Source organism: Macadamia integrifolia, unplaced genomic scaffold, assembly GCF_013358625.1.
Source record: "Macadamia integrifolia cultivar HAES 741 unplaced genomic scaffold, SCU_Mint_v3 scaffold1285, whole genome shotgun sequence".
NCBI classification, from domain to species: Eukaryota; Viridiplantae; Streptophyta; class Magnoliopsida; order Proteales; family Proteaceae; genus Macadamia; species Macadamia integrifolia.
Window position 1 is genome coordinate 1 of NW_024868144.1, and position 21085 is coordinate 21085.

At 38.7% G+C, this 21085-nt stretch overlaps 1 protein-coding gene and 1 non-coding gene across 2 annotated transcripts; both read right to left on the bottom strand.

Annotated features, from left to right (window-relative positions):
- Window positions 1-7743: 7743 nt before the first annotated feature.
- LOC122063304 lies at window positions 7744-7850 on the bottom strand. Its single transcript, XR_006135296.1, has one exon. It is a non-coding gene; the product is annotated as a small nucleolar RNA R71 (small nucleolar RNA).
- Window positions 7851-18710: 10860 nt separating this feature from the next.
- LOC122063303 (GDSL esterase/lipase APG-like) lies at window positions 18711-20729 on the bottom strand. The gene is made up of 5 exons (XM_042627022.1): window positions 20456-20729; window positions 20037-20167; window positions 19676-19909; window positions 19050-19305; window positions 18711-18907 (listed from the first exon to the last, which is right to left on the bottom strand). Exons 1-5 carry the CDS (start codon window positions 20727-20729, stop codon window positions 18711-18713), a joined length of 1092 nt encoding a protein of 363 aa, XP_042482956.1.
- Between the last annotated feature and the right edge of the window lie 356 nt (window positions 20730-21085).

A 21085-nucleotide genomic window follows, 5' to 3' on the forward strand; every position in this document is an offset into this window, starting at 1 on the left:
TTGAGTACATTAGTTGATTCATAGCTCAACTAACTATGATTGGCGAACCAATCATCAAGCTATTGAAGAAGGATCAGCCCACAGAATAGAACGGATAGTGTCAACAAGCTTTCAATAGGATAAAAGGATATCTTATAAACCCACAAGTATTGACACCTCCGGTAGAGGGGGAACCACTTCTGCTATACTTATCAGTTAGGGAGTATTCCATGGGTTCATTACTAACTCAAAAGAAAATAGAGAAGGGGGTAGAACATACAATATACTACCTCAGTAAAAAGTTCTTGGAATATGAGACACGATACACATCTCTGGAAAGAACTTACACTGCATTGAAATGGGCAACAAAAAGGTTGCGACACAATATGGTAGCATATCTAGTACGGTTAATCTCAAGGATGGATCCAATCAAGTACCTCTTTGAGAAATCAGCTCTCATAGGAAAGATGGCTCGATGGCTACTATTGTTGTCAGAATTTGACATCACCTACATAGCCTAAAAGTCTATCAAGGGGCAAGCTATAGCCGATCATTTGGCTACTCACCCATAGAAGGTGGAAGAATCTTAGATGATGCTTTTCTAGATAAATAAATCATAGCAATTGAAGAATAAGACACCAATGAGTGGCAATTACATTTTCATAGAGCATCCAACCAGAAGGGGTGTGGTGCGGGAGTATTGCTTACCACTCCAGATGGCCTTTATTTGCCTTCTTCATTTCGTCCTAACTTCCCCTATACCAACAACATTGCTGAATATGAAACCTATGCATTGAGGTTGGAAGTAGCTCTAACCATTGGGGTAAAAGGAATCAAGGTGTATGGAGATTCAGCCATTGTCATCTGTCAAAAGCAAGGGAAGTGGAAAACTAGAGATGAGAAATTGAAGCTGTACCAAGGTCACTTGGAGGAAGTGATTGGACACTTTGATAAGATATCCTTTGAATATCTCCATAGGGATAACAACCGGTTTGCTGATGCCCTTGCAACCTTAGCTTCCATGGTGGAATGTAATCCCATGGCCCAAATCCGACCATTCATGGTAGAGCAAAGGAGCAAGCTCATATATCAGAATGCAGTAAATTCTCTTATAGTGGACGACAGGCCCTAGTTTGCTCACATAATGGACTTTATCAAGGAAAGGAAGTATCCGTTTGAAGCTACAGATGGGGAAAAGAAGTTCCTAAGGAGATATGCCACCCAGTTCATTCTCTAAGGAGACCTACTATACAAGAGGTCCTATGATGGGATATAGTTGTTGTGTGTGGATGAAGATCAAGTTAGAACAATCATGGAGGAAATTCACTAAGATCTTTATGGGCCCCACATGAATTCCAAGATGCTAGCCAAGAAGATTCTCAAATTGGGATACTACTAGAACACCATGGAAGCAGACTGTGTGGGTTTTGTCAAGAAATACCATAGATGTCAGATATTCGCCAACATCATACACATCCTGCCAACAGAGCTGCACTCACTCAATTCTCCTTGGCCATTCTCTATTTGCGGCATTGATGTCATAGGAAAGATCAATCCCAAAGCATCCAATGGGTATGAGTTCATCCTTGTGACGATTGATTACTCCTCACATCTGCCAAGGTGGCAAAGTTCATCCAAGAAAATATCATTTGCCGATATGGAGTACCACGGAAGTTGACATCGGATCAAGGATCCCATTTCTGGGGCAAGGCGAACAAAATTTGCACAAGGTTTGGCATCAAGAGGAATCGATCTACCACCTATAGGCCACAAACCAATGGGGCATTAAAAGTAGCTAACAAGAACATCAAGGTCATCCTCCAGAAGATGGATGAAACACACAAGGACTGGGCCTACAAGTTGCCACTTGCCTTTTGGGCATATTGGACTTCTATATGATCCTCGATTGGCTCAACTTCTTTTTCTTTGGTAAATGGGGATGATGCGTTTCTACTAGTAGAAATCCTAGTATCATCCGTAAGGATGCTTTTGGATAGCCAATGACCTGAAGGAAAATGGGTGAAGGCTAAACATGATGAGCTCAACTTTCTAGATGAAAGGCGCATAAAGGCCAAGGTTAGTCTAAGTAAGTACCAATTGAGGATGGCAAGAGCATTCAACAAGCATGTAAAGCCCCATCGCATAGAAGAAGGTGAGCTAATTCTCTAAAAACAAAGAGCTCCCATTCATTACCCAAGGGGAAAATTTAGGCTAAGCTGGAGTGGCCCATTCACTATCAAGGAAATCCTGCCAGGCAAGGCTATAAGACTTATGGACCTCATTGGCGAAGAAGTGTTTGGATTGGTCAACATGGATCAACTTAAGAGATAATATGTCTAAAAAGGTTGTACCACCTGAACTACATTTGACCTGATTCCTCTTAAGGGATACATAGGCAACTTGACATGTGTAAGTGCGGTCTCAATAGCCTCTAAGCAATTTGAAGGTTCCCAGATTAATAATCAAGGAATCTAAAAGATCATCATAGCTTGTGTCCCCCAAGAATCGCCACTTAGCATATCTGACCATTAGGTATCTATCATTCACTTAGGGTCTGTCAAACCCTTATCTAGAATTCGTTACCCAAAAGAGGTCGCCATTCGGCACTAGTAATCAAGGCTAGTTCTTTCCCCACCCTTGATTGGTAAAAATAAAAGATAAAACTTGATGCAACAGTGGTAAAGCTTGGTAGAATCAGTAATTAATGAGCAATACCTTGAGAAAATACCCCCTATTTATAAGGATTGTAGGAAAGGCTATGGGCTCTTTGGATGTGATATTGAGATAATGGACCTTAGACATCAACATGGAAGCACCGGGTTACTGGAATTTGTAAACATGACAATGCTCAGTTGGATTGGTTGTATAGTATTCCACCACAACCTACTTCACTAGGTGCCTCAACATTGGGATGCTGATCTGCATGTGTTTCAGTTTGGGATGATTGAAATTTGCCCAACCTTGGAAGAATTTTAGGCCTGTTTGCTATCCCCACCTAAAGGCAGATTTATTCAACCGTCTTTGTAGAAGGACTATTCAGAAGAGATTCAAAGCTTCTTCGGATGGGGGAAGGAAGAAATGAAGCCATTTATCGGTTATGGGAAGGTCGATATTCTAATGGTGGCCAGAGTCTTCATCATATATTTTTTGTTGGGAGGGATTCATCGGCAAAAATCACAGGATGCCTATCTTTTCTGCATGATGGCTCGCTATGTCCTATAAACTCCCAAGCGTGGACCACCACCCATCCTGATGGAAGTGGTAGACCATTTGAAAGGAGGAAGAGACATTGTCCCCATAGTCCTTGCTGAGACACTTAGGGGGTGTTTGGTTTGGTAAATCAAATGGTATATATATCGGATATGAATGACAATCTTTAGATAGACATTCTTCTGAATTATGTTTCTTTCTGAAAAATCGTTTGGTTGCCTTGAGGTAGGGGTGTCAATCGGTCAGTCTGGCTCTATTTCAGTCTGGGTTGAGTCGGTTTCGGTGTGGGAAAGCTGAAACTGAAACCGAACCAATAAGGAAATTCCAGTTTCGGTTTGGTTTTGGTTTCAGTGCGGTTTGGTTTCGGCTTGTCTTCGGTTTCTTAAATCGATTTGTAACCGGGTTGGTTTTGGTTTTTGGTCCAGTTTGGATACGACTTTCCATATAAATGTATACAAAACTATGCAAATCTTTATTTTTTTAATGAATTTTGGAGTGTTTCGGTTTCTTACAGTTTGGTTTCAGTTTCGGTCTAGGTTTTGATCCGATTTTGGTTTGGTTTCAGGTTCATCCGATTTATGGTGCGGTTCAGTTTGGTTTTGGGGTTGCAATACTCCAAATCGAACCGAACCAATAAGGCTTCGGTTTGGTTCGGTCCGTGTTGTTATCGATTTGATTTGACCGGTTTTACCGGTTCGGTTTAGGAATTGACACCCCTACCTTAAGGCTAGTACATGTTTCTCGCGGGTTGAGAAATTGGCTTCTATAGAGAACTTCTTTCCGCTTTCTCCTTTTATATTAGGTGGTAAAAAGGTTGCTCAAATCTGAGTTTAAGTGTTGAGGTAAACTCAGATTTGGAACACATCCTTTGTAATATGGTCATTCATGGGAAGTAGGGTGCTCACTTATGAGGGTCAATCTAGTGGAACCAAACAGCTCCAAAAATTAAGAATTATCATTCTAAAGAATGTCATCCCAAAGATTTACCAAACCAAACACCCCCTTAAAGGGCTTGATGACATAAGCCACAGCACAAATTTAGGACAGATCATTATTGAGGAAGCCCTGCCATTTTTCAACTTTAGTTACTCGAAAGGCTAAAATTGGTCCAACCACTAAATGAATGTCAACTCGGGGTTTCTCACTATCAAGACAAGAGGGAGGTCCTAGAATTCAAGCTCATTGATGATTGGAAGGAGTACCTACAAAGAAGAACCACACAAGATATCAGGTGGAGGTGCCCATGGTGGCCTCAGGATGGCTTCTTGATGAAGACCCTAGGAGAAAATTGTGTCAAGTTGATGGGTTTGACCCACACATCCTTCTATTTCCCACATACATTGGTCATCAATATGGACTAAAGCTGAAAGACCTAGAGGAGTTGGTGAATTTCTATCCACCTAAAGAATTGTCTACCTAAATTGTTGTCCAGCTATCCTATCTCTGGGTTCAGCGGTAGGAAGCTTGTTTCCTTATTTTATTTATTTCATCACGTAATGGGGTAAAACTTTGACTTTTACGTTATTTTGGTTATCCTAAATGAAAAATTGAGTCATGGAATTACTTATGTTTCTAATTTAGATTCTAAAAATCCCACAAAAAGAGAGAAATTTTTTGTCTCTAAAATCAAATCTTCATTTCAGAAATAAAATTGCCAAAAATGGCATACAAAAATAAAAAGCAGGAAAGATAATAAGATAAAGGGGGAGGGAAGAAAAAAGAAGAAAAAAAAAAGGATCTATGTTTTCTCCAAACTATGCAAGAATGACAAGAAAAGAAGAGAAGTAGGGGGAAATGGCTCTAAGGGTGGGTTTCATCACAAGCTGCCCCAGTCCCATCACTCGGTCTGAAAAGGTCATCCACTGAGACCATCATATGGTCATACTTTACTTGTAGTTCCGTCAGCTGGTCCTCCAAGTTGCAAATCTGATCCACCTGAGACTTGAGCTATGCGTCTTGAGAAGTAAAGGAGGTTAGAATCATGACAACTAAAATAAAGTAGGCAAAGGAAAAGAATCATACCGTGACTTGTGAGTGCCAATCCCTATCATACAGCTCCAAGCCATAGGCTATAGTGCATGCGTCAAATCTCAGCATACGCCTCTGGAGAGACCTGAGAAGAATTATATTAGCACAAAAAAAAAAATTGTAACTTACACCGTCATATGGAATTGAAAGGCCAATGAAAGCATCCCACTTTAATTTTCTCGGTAGATCCCTAGGAGCCAAAGGGTTGTCCACGCAAGGATAAGTCCAAGAGGGGAACCTTGGGAAAGGAATGATAGCCATGTTGTGGACTGGTCTACCCTCGGTAGAAGATGACTCTACAGCAAAAGAACCGGCATTGGCTAGCTGAGGCCGAGGAGGAAGAGGGGCCATCTCTTTGGTCCTCCACTGTAATCATGTCCAAGTATGAATAAAGAAACTTTGGATCGACAAAGGGATGAAAAATAAAAAAGAACAGACACATACCATGGGACCCTTTGAGTTCAAGGGCGCATAAACCGTCTCCATATCCAGAAAATTGTAATAATCCCTCGTGTTATCCAGGAAGTCGTCATCCCATACTCCCTCAGCAAGCTCCTCCACCTCCCCCTCAGGATCATCCTTCGGGTGGTGCATTGTGGGAGGAGGGAGACAAGGAGGGATGGGGCAGTCCATGTCTGACCACTAAGGAGTGAACCACTCTCCCAATTACCAAGCCATGCCTATATGGCCCTGAAATAATACTTCCGCTAGGGATGGATTACTTCTGGGTTTTGGCTGAGGTGGCACTCTGATAGAGCTTCTGCTGGGGATAGGCTATGGGAGGGTTAGACTGTGGCTACTCTGGCAACACTTCCGCTAGGATAGACTATTTTCAGATTTTGACTGAGGTGGCACTTTATGTTTATAATTTATGCAATTGAGTTGTAATTTTTAAAGTTATAGTTCTAGGATTAGATCTAGGTGACAAGATCACGAGCCATGGAGCATCTTTTTTTTTTCAAGTTCAGTCTTTTTTTTCAAGATTTGTTTTCTCCAGGCCTAGAAATTTCAGATTTGATTCATTCCAGACTTGGTTTTAGTGTTGGCAGTATCTCAAATCACCCAAGCTTTCAAGTTCAAGTAATTATTTAGGTAGGTAGGCTTCTTCAATAGTTTTCTCTCTCCCCTCTCATTTCCTCTTCTGACTACCCTTTATTTCTTAATTTAGGATTTTAATTTCAGTCATTACATTATTGTTTTCCCTTTCCCCCAAGGTTCATGGCTAGCATATGTGTTGGCTTTGCCCCTCCTAGCCATAGAACTATCATTTTATTGTTTTTATTTTAATTATCTCCCTTTCCCTAAAGCCAAGTAGAATAATCCCTTGTACGAGTGACTCTCTGGTCAAGTAGGGAAGCTCATATTATGATGCATCCCTTGGGCTAAGTAGAGAAATCTACTTGTGAGCCTCTCTCTAGCTTTATTCCCTTTCGTTTACTTTATTTTTATTTCAGTATTTTTTTTCTTCATTGCTTTTTAATTACGTGGGGTGTTATTTTCAATTGTTTATTTATTTAATTTTAATTATGTGGCTTGTGTATTTAAATTCTTAGATGACGAATTGTTAGGATGTTATTTTAGATACATATGTTTAGGATGGTAGTTAGAATTAGATCACAACCATTAATCGATTCACTTTCACATTATTAAAAGAAGCAAAAAAAATAAAGTTGCTGCTCTCCCTGTGTTCGATCCATAGCTACACTGATCCGTACACTTGCGGTTACATTTTAAATCATATCAATTTTTTAGTGCCATTGCTGGGGAGACAGTTCCATGTTATTTTTCGCTTTGTTTTGGTAAATCAAAGTACTTTGTTTGCTTTTTTTTGTTTTTCTTTTTCTTCTATTGAATTCCTGAGATGAACAACTTGCAATAATTGTTGTATTAATGGAGGTCACTATGCCTCATAGTATGATAAAGACAGGTTTCACCCTGTAGTAGTACCTCAAGAATTGACCTGAGCAACCCCAAATCCCAGCCGATAAGCTCCCAAAAATAAAAAAATAAAAATAAAAAAAAAAGGTCTTTCTTTCCATTCTTTTGTGCTTGTCTTAATTTAGTTGTGCATAGTTTTCTATTGCATGAGTGTTAAGTGGGTACATAATACTAAGAAACGGTTAGAAAGACGAGATCCATTACGTAGTGACCCTATACATTTACTCCACCTAAATCTCTGAAAGATAGGTTCTACCCTGCTAGAGCAGCCCAACCTTCATGTATAGTTCTACCACAAGCCCAGGGCAATAATTTTGGTCTCAAATCTCAGTACGTCATTATGTTGCCCCAGTTTTATGGGCTAACCTCTGAGGATGCATACCTATTTCTAAGTGAATTGGAAGAGGTATGTGTTCTAATTAAGATCCAACAGCTTTCTGATGATGCTGTTAAGCTTAGGTTCATCACGTTTGCATTGAAAGACCAAGCTAAGAAGTGGTTGTATGGGTTACCCACAAATTCCTAACCTCATGGGAATAGTTCACAATTGTCGTCCTTAAGAAGTTTTTCCCAACTCACAAGACCAATAAGCTTAGAAGTGATATTCTTCAGTTTAGGCAAAAGCCTAGTGAGTACTTTTCTAAACTTATGGAGAGATTCAAGGATCTACTCCAAGAATGCCCTCACCATGGCCTTGACTTATGGCATTTATGTCAAATAATTAATGAGGATATTAATTACCCAATTAAACAAATGATAGAGTCTATGTGCCCTAAGGGATTCACATCCTTTATAGATGAAGGAAAGGCATAGAAATTCTTACTTGACTTAGTTGACAAAACCCGCTAGTGGGAATCAACCCAAAAGAGTGAAAGAACCATAGAAGGAAAAGAATATTTTGTGGATGGGATAATAGCCAAGGAATCCCATTTGGATAGCCTAATCAAGAGGATTGAGGCTATTGTTCCTAGAAAGCCATCATCAGTCAATTTGGTTAAGATTTGTGCTTGGTGGCAGTCCCTTGGATATGTCATAAAAGAATGCCTCAACACCTCTGGGGGCACTTCTAATGATAGTGTTAATGCCTTATACCAGAATAATCCATATAGTAACACCTACAATCCATGATGGAGAAATCACCCAAATTTCTCCTAGAATCAGGGCAACCAAGCAGGGCCTTCCAATTTCCATAATCAATGTCAACTTGGACCCCAAAGGCCTCCCTTTGCACAACAATCATTTTCTCAAAATACTTTTCCTAGGTTAAATGTAGGACCTCAGGCAAGTTTTCCCAGTGCCTCTTTCCTATCATCTTATCAGCAACCCCCTAGGTTTACCAACATTGTAGAGGCAAGTAGAATAAGTGACTTGGAAAAAAATATAGCCCTCCTCATGACAAGCCATCAAAATCTTACGAGAGAAATCACCCAAGTTGTCTAAATTATGCATGAGAGGGAGAAGGGAACTTTACCTAGTCAACCAGAGCCTAACCCTAGGCATCATCATCCTATTAATTCACAAGCACCAACTAATGCACCACTAAATATAGTACAAGGTCAGACCCAACAAGGGCCCTCTAACCAATGTACAATTGTTTATGCCATTAGGAATGGTAGAGAGTACCAATAGAGTGTTCCTAAATCTTTCCCATCTATTACTCCTGTTAACTCTCCTTCAGATTGGGACACAAGTGTGCCTCTTTGTTCGAGGTTCGTCTGATGAACCTAAAGATTCTTCTGAAACTAAAGATGATTTGGTTGAGGAAACCCAAAATGATTCTTCCAAAAAAGGGTAAATCCCTAGCAGTCCTTATGTTTCTCCTGTCCCATTTCCTAATCGCTTGGTAAACAAAAGGAAGACTGCTTCCATAGATAAAATTTTAGAAGTCTTCAAAAAGCTAAAAGTGAACATCCCTCTTTTGGATGCTATATCCCAGATCCCCGCCTATGCAAGGGTACTGAAAGATTTATGTACTCACAAACATATCACTAGTGTGCCCAAAAAGTCATTTTTTACAGGTAACATTAATTCCATAATTACTCAGCCTATAGTAGCCAAGTATAAAGATCCAAGGAGCCCTACCATAGCTTGTGTCATAAGCAATACCTACATTGAGCATGCCTTACTTGACCTTGGGCAAGTGTGAATCTTTTGCCTTACCATGTGTACAAGCAACTAGGATTGGAAGAATTGAAAGCCACCGGAACTACTTTTCAGTTGACAGATAGGTCTGCTAAGATTCTTAAAGGGATTATTGAGGATGTCTTACTAAAGGTGGGGGACTTTATTTTCCCTGATGATTTCATTGTGTTAGATACTAAGCCCTTCTCAACTAAGGATGAGATCCCAATAATTCTAGAAAGACCATTCTTGGCTACCAGTAATGCATCAATCAATTGTCGGAATGGTTTTCTAAGGTTATCTTTTGGCAACCAAACTGTTGAGTTTAACATGTTTAGGGTAGGCAAGCAACCACATATGAAAGAAGAGATCAATATGCTTGAGGATTTTTTGGATTTTTTTGAAGATTTAATTACCAACTTTGATATTAATTTTGATTCAGAATTTCAAGGGTGTATGGATGTGTTGGATGATGATAGTGAAAATTTCTTTTCTGAAGTCTTGAGTCTTCACACACTTGTGGAGCCCTTAGGACCCCTTTCCAATTCCATTCCCAAACCTTCCATAGTTGAACCCCCTATGCTTGATCTTAAGGAGTTGCTATCTAATTTGAGGTATACTTTCCTAGGGTCTGATCAAACTCTTCCTGTAATAATTTCTTCAAATTTAACTTCTAGCCAGGAAGAGGAGTTACTTAAAGTGTAAAAAGATAATAAGGAAACCCTAGGTTGAACTATGGCTGATATCAAGGGTATAAGCCCTTCTATTGTTCAACATCATATACATCTTATGGAGGATTCCAAACCATCCACGGAACCCCAAAGAAGAGCTAACCAAGTAATGATGGAAGCCATTAAGAAAGAGATCATAAAGTGCTTGGATCATGAAATAATTTATCCTATTTCGGACAGCCAATGGATATGCCCACTTCACGTAGTGCCTAATAAGTCTGGTGTGACTGTAGTTCCCAATGCCGTTAATAAACTAATTTCAACTCGTGTCCAATCAGGGTGGAGAGTATGCATAGACTACAAGAAACTTAATGCTGCAACCTGGAAAGACCACTTCCCATTGCCATTCATTGACTAGATGTTAGAGAGGTTAATGGGACATGAATATTATTGTTTTCTTGATGGATATTCCAGCTACAACCAGATCCCAGTTGCTTTAGAGGACCAAAATAAGACCAATTTTACATGCCTATATAGAATATTTGCTTATAGGCGTATGCCCTTTGGGCTTTACATTGCCCCTACTACATTCCAACGATGCATGATGAACATCTTTTCTGACATGGTCAAAAAATTCTTTGAAATATTTATGGATGACTTTTTAATTCTTGGGAATTCCTATTATGAATGTCTTCATCATCTTTCTCTAGTTTTGAAAAGGTATATATCTAAGAATTTGGTTTTGAATTGGGAGAAATATCATTTTATGGTTAAATCTGGTATTGTTTTAGGCCATATAATATCCAAGGAGGGAATTAAAGTAGATAGAGTCAAAGTGGATTTAATTGATAATTTACCACCTCCTCAATCTGTTAAGGATGTCTGGCCTTTTCTAGGGCATGCAGGCTTCTACATAAGATTTATTAAGAACTTTAGTCAGTTAGCCCGACCTCTCACTTCATTACTTGCCAAAGATCAAACTTTTGAGTTTTCTAAAGAGTGCCTAGAATCCTTCAAGCAACTTAAGAAGGAGTTGATCAATGCACCCATTGTTCAACCACCTATTTAGACTGAACCTTTTGACCTAATGTGTGATGCTTCGGATTTTGCTATAGGAGCGGTTTTGGGTTAAAGGATTAATAAGTTGTCCACTGTCATTTGCTATACTAGTAGGACCTTAAATGATGCACAACTCAATTATACAACCACTAAAAATGAATTTTTAGCTGTTGTGTTTGCATTAGAAAAGCTTCGGTCTTACTTAGTTGGTTCACATGTGGTTGTGTATACTAATCATTCTACTCTTAGATACCTAGTTCAGAAGAAGGATGCTAAAGCCCGTTCCATTAGGTGGGTTTTACTTTTGTAAGAGTTTGATTTGAAAATTAGGGATAAGAAAGGAGTTGAAAACCTAGTTGTAGACTATTTATCCCGGCTTCCCAATTCCTCGACTGTTGATTCTCTAGTCAACGAGAACTTTCTAGATGAACAGTTATTTGCAATGTCCAGTGAACCATAGTTTGCTGATATTGTTAACTTCTTAGTTTCATGTGTGATTCCGAAATACTGGTCCACCCAAGATAAGTATAGGTTTCATTCAGTATAGGTTTCATTCTCAATTTAAGTACTTTTTTTGGGATAATCCTTATTTGTTTAAGATATATCTAGATTAGATTATCCGACAATATTTTTCTAATCATAAGCAGCATTTCATTCTCTCTTTTTGCCATGATCATGCATATGGTGGACACTTTGGACCTAAGAAGATTGACACAAAGGTTCTCCAATGCGGATTTTATTGGCCCACTCTTTTTAGAAATGCATTTGATTTTTTCCAAGCTTGTCCTGCCTACCAGTCTTTTGGTTGTATCAATAAAAGGAACATGATGCCCCTTAACCTTATTTTGGTAGTTGAGATCTTTGATGTATGGGACATCAATTTTATAAGACCATTCCCTAATTTCTTTGGGAATTTGTACATACTTTTGGCTGTTGATTATGTTTTTAAATGGATAGAGGCCATACCTTGTAAATCTAATGACCATAAAGTGATGGTCTAGTTTCTCAAAGAGAACATTTTTTTCTCGTTTTGGTGCACAATGTGCAATAATTAGTGATAGGGGGACTCATTTTTGTAATTAGCCTTTTGAAGCCTTAATGAAAAATTGGATCACCAATAAGTTATTTACCCTTTATCACCCCTAAACTAGTGGCCAAGTGGAGGTGTCTAATAGGCAGATTAAACAAATCTTGGAGAAAACTATTAATCCCAACAGTAAGGATTGGTCCCCTAGGCTCATTGATGCCTTGTGGGCCCATCAGACTGCATTCAAGACCGACCTTGGTTAGTCTTTCTACCATTTGGTGTATGGGAAAGCTTGTCACTTACCAGTTGAGTTGGAGCATAAGGCCTTTTGGGCCATCAAAAAGCTCAACTTTGATTTGTCTGATGCGGGAGTTCATCGTAGGCTCCAACTATCTGAGTTGGAGGAACTTAGGAATGATGCCTATGAAAGTTCTAGGATTTATAAGGAAAAGATCAAAGCTTTCCATGATAAGCACATTCTGCATAAATCTTTTACAATTGGTGATAAGGTCTTATTGTACAACTCTCGATTGCATCTTTTCCTTGGTAAGCTTAGATCCCGATGGGATGGCCTGTTTCTTATCCATAATGTATATCCCCATGGGGCTGTGGAGAATTTGAATCCAGGAATAGGGGTAATTTTGAAGGTTAATGGTCAGCGTTTGAAACCATTCCTCGAGTTTCCTACTACTGGTAGTGAAGACGTCATAGATCTCCATGAACCTCTTTACACTGATGACTAACTTTTAATCAGGTATGACCCCCTTGCATTGTCTTCGCTTTATATTCTTTCCATGCATTGAGGACATTGCATGACTTAAGTGTGGGAGAGGGAAACCAGTTTTTGTTTTTTTCACTTTGTTTTATTTGTTTTTCTTTTTGTTTTTAAGCTTGCTAAGGATGAAATTCTACTTAGGCTTTTGGCTAATAATCATATCATTCGGTTGCTTGATGTATGAAAATAAAATTTTTGATTAAGGTACCCATTTTGAACATATAAAAACCCCATTAAGAAGAAAGAAATAAGCCTGTGTCTTGAGATGGGACTTTCTTTTGAAAAATAAGAGACCCTTGTTTTATGGTGTTGAACCATATGTAAATTTGTGGGTTCCTTCTACTTTTGATTTGGAGTTGAGACCTTCTTTTTAATTTGGCATGAGTTAACAAATGCACAATTTTAAATAAAGTGCCAAATGTGGTATAAAGAAGAATAAGAGTTGATTCCCTTGGTACTAGATAGGGTATTGCACCTCAGGAAGCGTGGTGTTTTGATCGAAATTCCTAGGGAAGAAACTTCTAAAAGAACTCTAAAATCACTGTCTTTGTGGACATATGCAAAAAGCGAAGCTGCATAGTAACTTGGGTGTCTGGTGTTTGCTCCACCATGTCATTTAGGCCAAAAGTAGTGGAATAGAATAAAGTTTATTAAGTGAAAAAAGGAGAAAAATTTTTATAAATGTCATTAATGCTTGGTAACATGTTTGGTCAAAAACCCTCCAATGCCTTAGTCATTGGTTCCGTATTTCTTTACAAGTGGTTTTGCCTTAAGATAAGGATGTTTTGGAAGAGACGAGGTGAGTTCCAAATTAAGAAATATGTTAGTGCCTGGAATTGATATGGGGTAATAAAAGTTCAAGTGTGGGGGTCCCTTATAAGAGGAATTATCTTTTCTCTGGATCAGTATGGCCCTTACCTTTAGCCAAGGTTGGGATTTGTTTATTCTGAATTTTGGGTGCATATTCACTGTAAACACCCACGAGACACAACTCTTCCACTAGGGGTGACCTAAGGGTTTAAAGGCTTGTTGCGCATGCTAAGTGCAACTGTGATTTCTACGAAAATGAGTTAGGTTTTTTTTTTTTATTCTTTTTCTTTTTGTTTTGCTCAAGGACTAGCAAAGTCTAAGTGTGGGGGAATTCTGATGAGCGCATTTATGTGTGAAATATAGGGTAGTAAAACACGCATTTTACATATTTAGAATGGAGCTACCTTGGGTTTTACTTTCTTTTTGTAGGTTTTGTATTTTAAAGGCTTTAAACATTATCGGGCATTATATCTCTCCAACAACAACTACCTAGTGTAGTTGGTGAGCTATGGTGTGCAAAATTCCCTTGTTCATAGGAGGTCTCAAGTTGGAATCTCATGGTTGTCTTTTTTTAGAGAATTTTGTTGAAGATTTCCTGCTTTTCACTCACTTAAAGCACTAAAGGCATGGGGGGGATTTCCACATAAAATTAGAAGATTGTCCAAATCTTCAAAGCAAGGAAAATCGTGGGAGGGGTTTCTTGCACAAGAAGAGAAAAAAAAAGGAAAGAGAGGGAGAAATAAATCTTGTCCAAATCTTCTCTCTCCTCCACATCATCACTAGAAGCTTGTCCAAATCATACAAAACAAGAAGGAAAATCGTCAAGGGAAAGAAAAAAAAAAATTGGCCAACAAGGGTTGTGCGCAGGATTTGAAGAGAGGGAGAAAAAAAAGAGAAAAATAAATAAAAAAAAAAAAGGAAAGAAAATAAGCAAAAAAATTATAGGAAATCTCTCCAAGTTTATTTCTCTTCTCTCTCCTCCACCTTGGCACTTTTGGTCTCAAAAGATCTCACTACCAATTGTGGGTTTCTCTCTTTTAAGAAAGAGAAATTTGTTACCCTACCTCCCCATTCCCTATAAATACAACTCATGTAAGAGGACGGTGGACACTTTATTCTTCTTCTAAGGTTTTTTTTTAGTTGCTCTCTCTCTCTCTCTCTCTCTCTCTCTCTCTCTCTCTCTCTCTCTCTCTCTCTCTCTCTCTCTCTCTCTCTCTCTTTAGTTTTAGTTCTTCTATATTTTTTGCTTTAGTCACTTTTGTAATAGCTTTTTATTTCAATTAATGTAAGCATTCTTTTATTTTTATTCAGCCTTTTATGTTTATGATTTATGCAATTGAGTTGTAATTTTTAAAGTTATAGTTCTAGGCTTAGATCTAGGTGACAATATCACAAGCCGTGGAGCATCATTTTTTTTTCAAGTTCAGCTTTTTTTTCAAGATTTGTTTTCCCCAGGTCTAAAAATTTTAGATTTGGTTTATTCCAGATCTGGTTTTTAGGGTTGGCAGTATCTCAAATCACCAAAGTTTTCAAGTTCAAGCATTGATTCAGGTAGGTAGGCTTCTTCAATAGTCTTTTCTCCCCCCTCTCATTCCCTCTTCTGACTACCCTTTCTTTTTTAATTTAGGATTTTAATTTCAGTCATTACATTATTGTTTTCCCTTTCCCCCAAGGTTCATGGCTAGTGTATGTGTTGGCTTTGGCCCTCCTAGCCATAGAACCATCATTTTATTATTTTTATTTTAATTGTCTCCTTTCCCTAAAGCCAAGTAGAATAATCCCTTGTAAAAGTGACTCTCTGGTCAAGTAGGTAAGCTCATATTATGATGCATCCCTTGGGCTAAGTAGAGAAACCTACTTATGAGCCTCTCTCTAGCTTTATCCCCTTTCTTTTACTTTATTTTTATTTCAAATTTTTTTCCTTCATTGCTTTTTAATTGTGTGGGGTGTTATTTTTAATTATTTATTTATTTAATTTTAATTGAGTGGCTTGCGTATTTAAATTCTTAGTTGACGAATGGTTAGGACGTTCTTTTAGATACATATATGTATTTAGGACAATAATTAGAATTAGATCACAACCATTAGTCAGTTCACTTTCGTATTATTAAAAGAAGCAAAAAAATAAAGTGGCTGCTCTCCTTGTGTTCGACACGTAATTACACTGATCTGTACGCTTGCGGTTACATTTGAAATCCTATCAAGTTTTTTCACCTGTATTTTGCCTTAAATACCCCTAACAAACACATACAATCCCAACTAAAGGCTTGCAAATTGTTTCCATCAACCTATTGGCCATAAATTAGGATTTTTCGCTTGCTTGGCTTCCCAACTGTCTTTCTTCATTCCTAGGGTCTTTCTACTCATCCTAGGGTATGGAACATGAGTTTCCATAGTGAGGGATTGCATTCTTACCCACTCCTTGGTTCAATTTGGGGATCCTCCCCAACTAATGCACCCACCTTCATGGCTCTCATACCCATATATGTTAGGATGAATTTGGTTCAGTCATTTAGGATGAGCTCCATCTTCCCAAGGTTCCCATTTAGTGTTCAACATATAGAGAGTCCTGTCCTTAGCTTAGGTTATGATTTTATAGAGGGAAAAGAGAGGAGTGAAACTTGTACAAGAGAGGGAGAACCTACCTTAGGCATTATGGGAGGGCAGTCTTCACAAGGGATGCTTTGAGGTGGAGCTCCTTCCTCAACTACCCCTTTCTTCCTTATCCTCCTCCTTTTCTTTCCTCCTTCACTTGTACAATGAACAAATGAGAGGTGGTTGGTCATTAAATAGGCTCATTTAATGACTAAAGCCTGTTTGGCAATTTAATAGGTTTTTGGCCAAATAAGATTTTATCCATTGGTTTATGTCCTTCATGAGGTAGATGTCCATTAATCCATCACTATGAAGATGTGGACATTCATTGGAGTTGTGGTAGGGCATACATGTAGGTAGCTAGGTAGCCTTGGGTCCCACATCAAAATAACCTCATTTGAAGTAGTTTAAATGTCTTCGGGGGGTGCAGTCGGCCAACTGATTATATCATCCGGTTGCCCCAAAAGGCCCATTTGGCCGGGCTATTCTCCCAGTCTTGGACCCACATACTCGAGGACTTGTGTGGGAAGTCCAGAACCTCTATATATGCTTGGTTAACATGATGAAATGAGGAGGAGGTCTTTAGTGTTAGCAAGTTTACCCAAGCTTCATGGGAGGTTTGAATACCTTCCAGTCTTGTCGACACATCCAACAATGACATGAAGGATCATCTTTTCCTTCCCGGAAGTAGATAGCCATTATCTAGAGGCTATTAGTGCTTCGTAACTCTGGTGCATCATCAATCATCATATTTACAAAAGCGACACTGATACCAGATTTCTGTCTGGTCAAGCATAGATATTCTCTTCTCTCAATACTCCAAAAATAAGGGCAGTGGATCCTATGTTAACGATATCTCATTAACAGTGGGACCACATGTCCAGCATATTGATATATAGTCCATTGGACATCAACCATTGGTTTACCAGAACATATGATACAACACTACCATAAATAGGATCTTTCAGGTCAAAGGTCTATGTGAGGGGTACAAATCTCATCCTCACATAGCTAACAGTATTACATGCAAGATTTTTACGAGATTCTTTTTTATACACACATAATATGTGTACTTATATTTATATACCAGAATCATATCTATGGTAATATACAATGTAATGACTATATGTACATTGATAGAAATTAATCTAAAAGATACAAGCAGAGAAAGGGATTGCATCTAACTAGCGATAGGACAAAGGACAACTAACTTTTGATGAATCATATGCAAAATAGTCTCTATCTTTCTTTCAAATAGAAGTATAGATTTCATAATAAATGGTAATACTGTCCCATATGACTATATCATTTTTGTGACACCCAAGAAAATGGCAAGTGTACCGGACCAGCCTAGGAGATCGGTGAGGTGTCTCCACCAAGATATGGCAAGTACCAGTGTTTTTGGGAGATCAGTGAGGGTATGCAAACTTTAGTCCCACATCGCCTAGGGGTAAATTGTTGGGCTAGTTGATAACCTCTAGCCTTCTTAACATTATACAACATGCTTTAAAGCCTTGAGATCTATGGGCCAAAGTGGACAATATCGTGCCAAAGTTAATGGGGCTAGGGTGACTGTGGTATCAAAGCAGACCTCAATAGCATGTGGGGCCACAGTGGGGACACCGTGCCCAAAGGGAGGAAAATATGACACCCAACCTGCCTAAAAGATTGATGAGGTGTCCCCACCAAGATACGACAAGTACTAGGGGATTTAGGAGACCGATGAAGTATGCAAACTTTAATCCCACATCGCCTAGAGGGATGTTGTTGGGCTAGTCGATAACCTCTAGACTTTTTGACATGGTACAACGCGTTTTACAGCCTTGAGGCCCATTTGCCAAGGATGACAATATAGTGCCAAGGTTAATGGGGCCGGGGCGTTATAAGTTTTACTTACAATATTACAAATTTGGTCTTATCATTCATATCACTTATCGCAAAGCTTCCCCTATAATGAAGATGATGATGCCATTACATATTGATTAATGATTATCCCAAAGCACCATATCGTGTTTAGTGCTTCTTTCCTTATTGATTTATTTTCGTTTGTGGTGGATTATCTCCCGTTTTGTTCGGTGTCCAAGGGCTTATTGTACAAACCACATCTACCACTTCACCACAAAACCAAATAAGGGGGGTGAGGTGATCACTGATACTTGTGGCCTGCTAGGAACTTTCAATATGGAGAAGCATTCTCAAATGTATTAGATTTAGAAGCTCATGGCTTCATACAAGGCTTATGAATCAGTACTCAAAACTCTGGATCTATGACTACTCATGGCTTCAATTTTATCTTTCTTTATTTGTTTCAGGTTTAATGTAGTACATGATGGAGACTAAAGTAGATGAATACCCAAGTAATCATCAGTACACAGATGTTTCAAACTCATTTGAGAGAGAGAAAGAGAGAAGCATTGGAGAGGAAGAGAGAGGTATCAATATAAAAATCATTAAACCATGGTATTTGAGTAGATATATGTTTTCCATAGTAAAGTGATCATCCGATGAGGGAGATGCCTTGGATGATGACTGCATCAGCAATAACCTGATATGCAGCTTGAGATGGGTGAACGCTGTCCCAGAATACGTATTGGGTGGCATTGCTACATGTCCCTAATGACAAGGGATTGCACAAGAACGATGTTATTTCCACGATCCCCGTCCCACAGCAACCCTTCCTTGTCTCAGAGAACCCTAATTTTCAGAACCAGACCACTTCTTTATAAGTATGTGTCAATCATGGTGAGAAACAGGGTTTGTTCCTGGTTGGTCAATTAGAGCGAGCTAAGCCTAATTAGGATGGACTAAGTTAATAAAGTGAAGTTGTATCGCATACCGTATTTAGAAGGAGATTTTATGGCAGCCAATAAAGGAGTGTAGATATCCAAAACGGCAATCTTGAGTTCAGGGAGTTGCTTCTGGAGGGTTGAAGCAGCTGCATTGATCTTCTTGTTGAACCCCTGTGCATCTGCATTGAGCCTTGGCACACAGTCATTTTTTCCCTGTCCAAACAAAGTGATTGCTAATGGCAGGCAACCCAATGGCGGCAGTGATGTCACCCCAATCCTTCTTGCTCCCAACCCATACAAGTCCTGTTCAACAAGTTATCAACTTAACTATCAACCTTTCATTTCATGCTTGCATAGTTTCAATTTCTTGACAAGAAAGATTGAAATTCTCAATAGCTGATGGCTTCCATCTTGACAGAGAAAAATAAAAAGAGATTCATAGTTATATGAACTGGCTGACTTAAGCTGTCGGTGGCAGACATTCTAGGAATGGATTCTCGGTCCAAAATGCATTCTGAAGAGAGAAAATAGAGTAAAATCAAGTTTCAGAATCCGTTGTAGACCCAAAATCTATTTCAATTATGTTTACCAAACAGAAAATTAATCATGCTTAATGAGGGGAAGAAGAAAGAAATAATATAAAAGAAACAAAATGAAAGGAAACCAATTAAACCTTGACGAAGCTTGAGAAAATGCCAACAAGGATGGAAGAGAACTGGTCGGGAGTGTGGACTATGTTGATCAGAGGATTGATATAATAGTTCTGTACAAAATCGCTATTACCAGCTCCCACTATGTAGAGTGCATCTTTCATGATAGATGCTGCCGTCTTATTTCCTGCTTCCATGGCTAGCTTTCCCTGGTATTCCTTATAATACTCCAACTGCTTTGCCAACGAAATCGTGTGCTGCATAACAACCGTGTATCACAGATCAACTAATTTAATTAGCTTCAAGAAACTGAGATCGATGATAGACTTAAATAAGTTAGGTTCGCATGAAATCAATAATTCCAGTCTATATATATCTTCTTACACTCAAGGAGGATGTTTTGTCATAATAACCAGATCCAGCAGAAGCAAAGTTGGCTCCTATTAGAAGGTTCTTCCCTGATGCTTGAGGGCTAAGATACGCTGGTGGGTAAGTTGTGAAGCCCAGGTTTTCAGCTGCAAATTAATCAAAATTTAGAATAATACAATAACAACTCAGCCTTATCGCAACTAAATGGTTCCGCTACATGGTTCGTTTTCCATCACAAAATCTAGAATAATATTTTTTATAATGATTAATTTATTTAATGGTTTAAAATGAGAACTAGAATAGATAGAACAAATGGCAATACGCTCATCAACCAAACCCATCTGCTCAATAGATCCATGGAACAAGCCAATAACCCATCCAGAAGAAGTGATCCGATGGAGAAAGGGAGAGAAACATATATATGAGCTAATTACCAGTAATATCAGTAGCTAGTTTTCCATTACAGAACCTTCCAGTAGGTTTATGGTTGGTGAAATCCCTCCCATAAGGTGGGAGATTAGCCTTGAATAAGGTGGCCAGATAGTTATTGTTTCCGACGTCAACCGACGAGTCCCCAAAGGTTATGATCGCTGGAACGAGAGGCGTAGATTCTTGTGCATACCCACTGATGACAAACGATGACAACAGCAGCAGGATCAGCAGACCCGTTCGGCTAAGGTCGAAGAAGAAGCAGCAGTCAAAGAGCATCTTGTATGATATAGATTGGTAACAATGCTTGCACTGGGCTTGAGCTTAGGTTCAGAACTTATAAGAAGAAATCAATGGAGCTGTGATTGAAGGAAAGTGGAATTAAAAGGATTATATAGAATCCGTGGAGTTGTTAAGAACCATTCACTACTATAGCTATTGTAAAGGATATTCACTCATTGCCAACCCACAAAGATTAGGATTCCAACCTCTTAGCTTTGTTATCCCTGTTAGGTTCTAACTAATTTATCCAGCCTTTTTGGCTTTGTTTTCTTTATTCTTTAAATAAATTATTTGATTCACCAAAAAAAAAAAAAAAAAAAAAAATCCAGCCTTACAAATATGGCCACCTCTTC

Coding starts and splice junctions, on each gene's coding strand:
- LOC122063303 (XM_042627022.1), bottom strand. CDS start 20,729: ATGCTCTTTGACTGCTGCTTCTTCTTCGACCTTAGCCGAACGGGTCTG. Junction 19,306..19,675: donor TTTTCTCAAGCTTCGTCAAG/GTTTAATTGGTT, acceptor CTTGTTGAACAG/GACTTGTATGGGTTGGGAGC. Junction 18,908..19,049: donor AAAATCTCCTTCTAAATACG/GTATGCGATACA, acceptor TCTGAAAATTAG/GGTTCTCTGAGACAAGGAAG.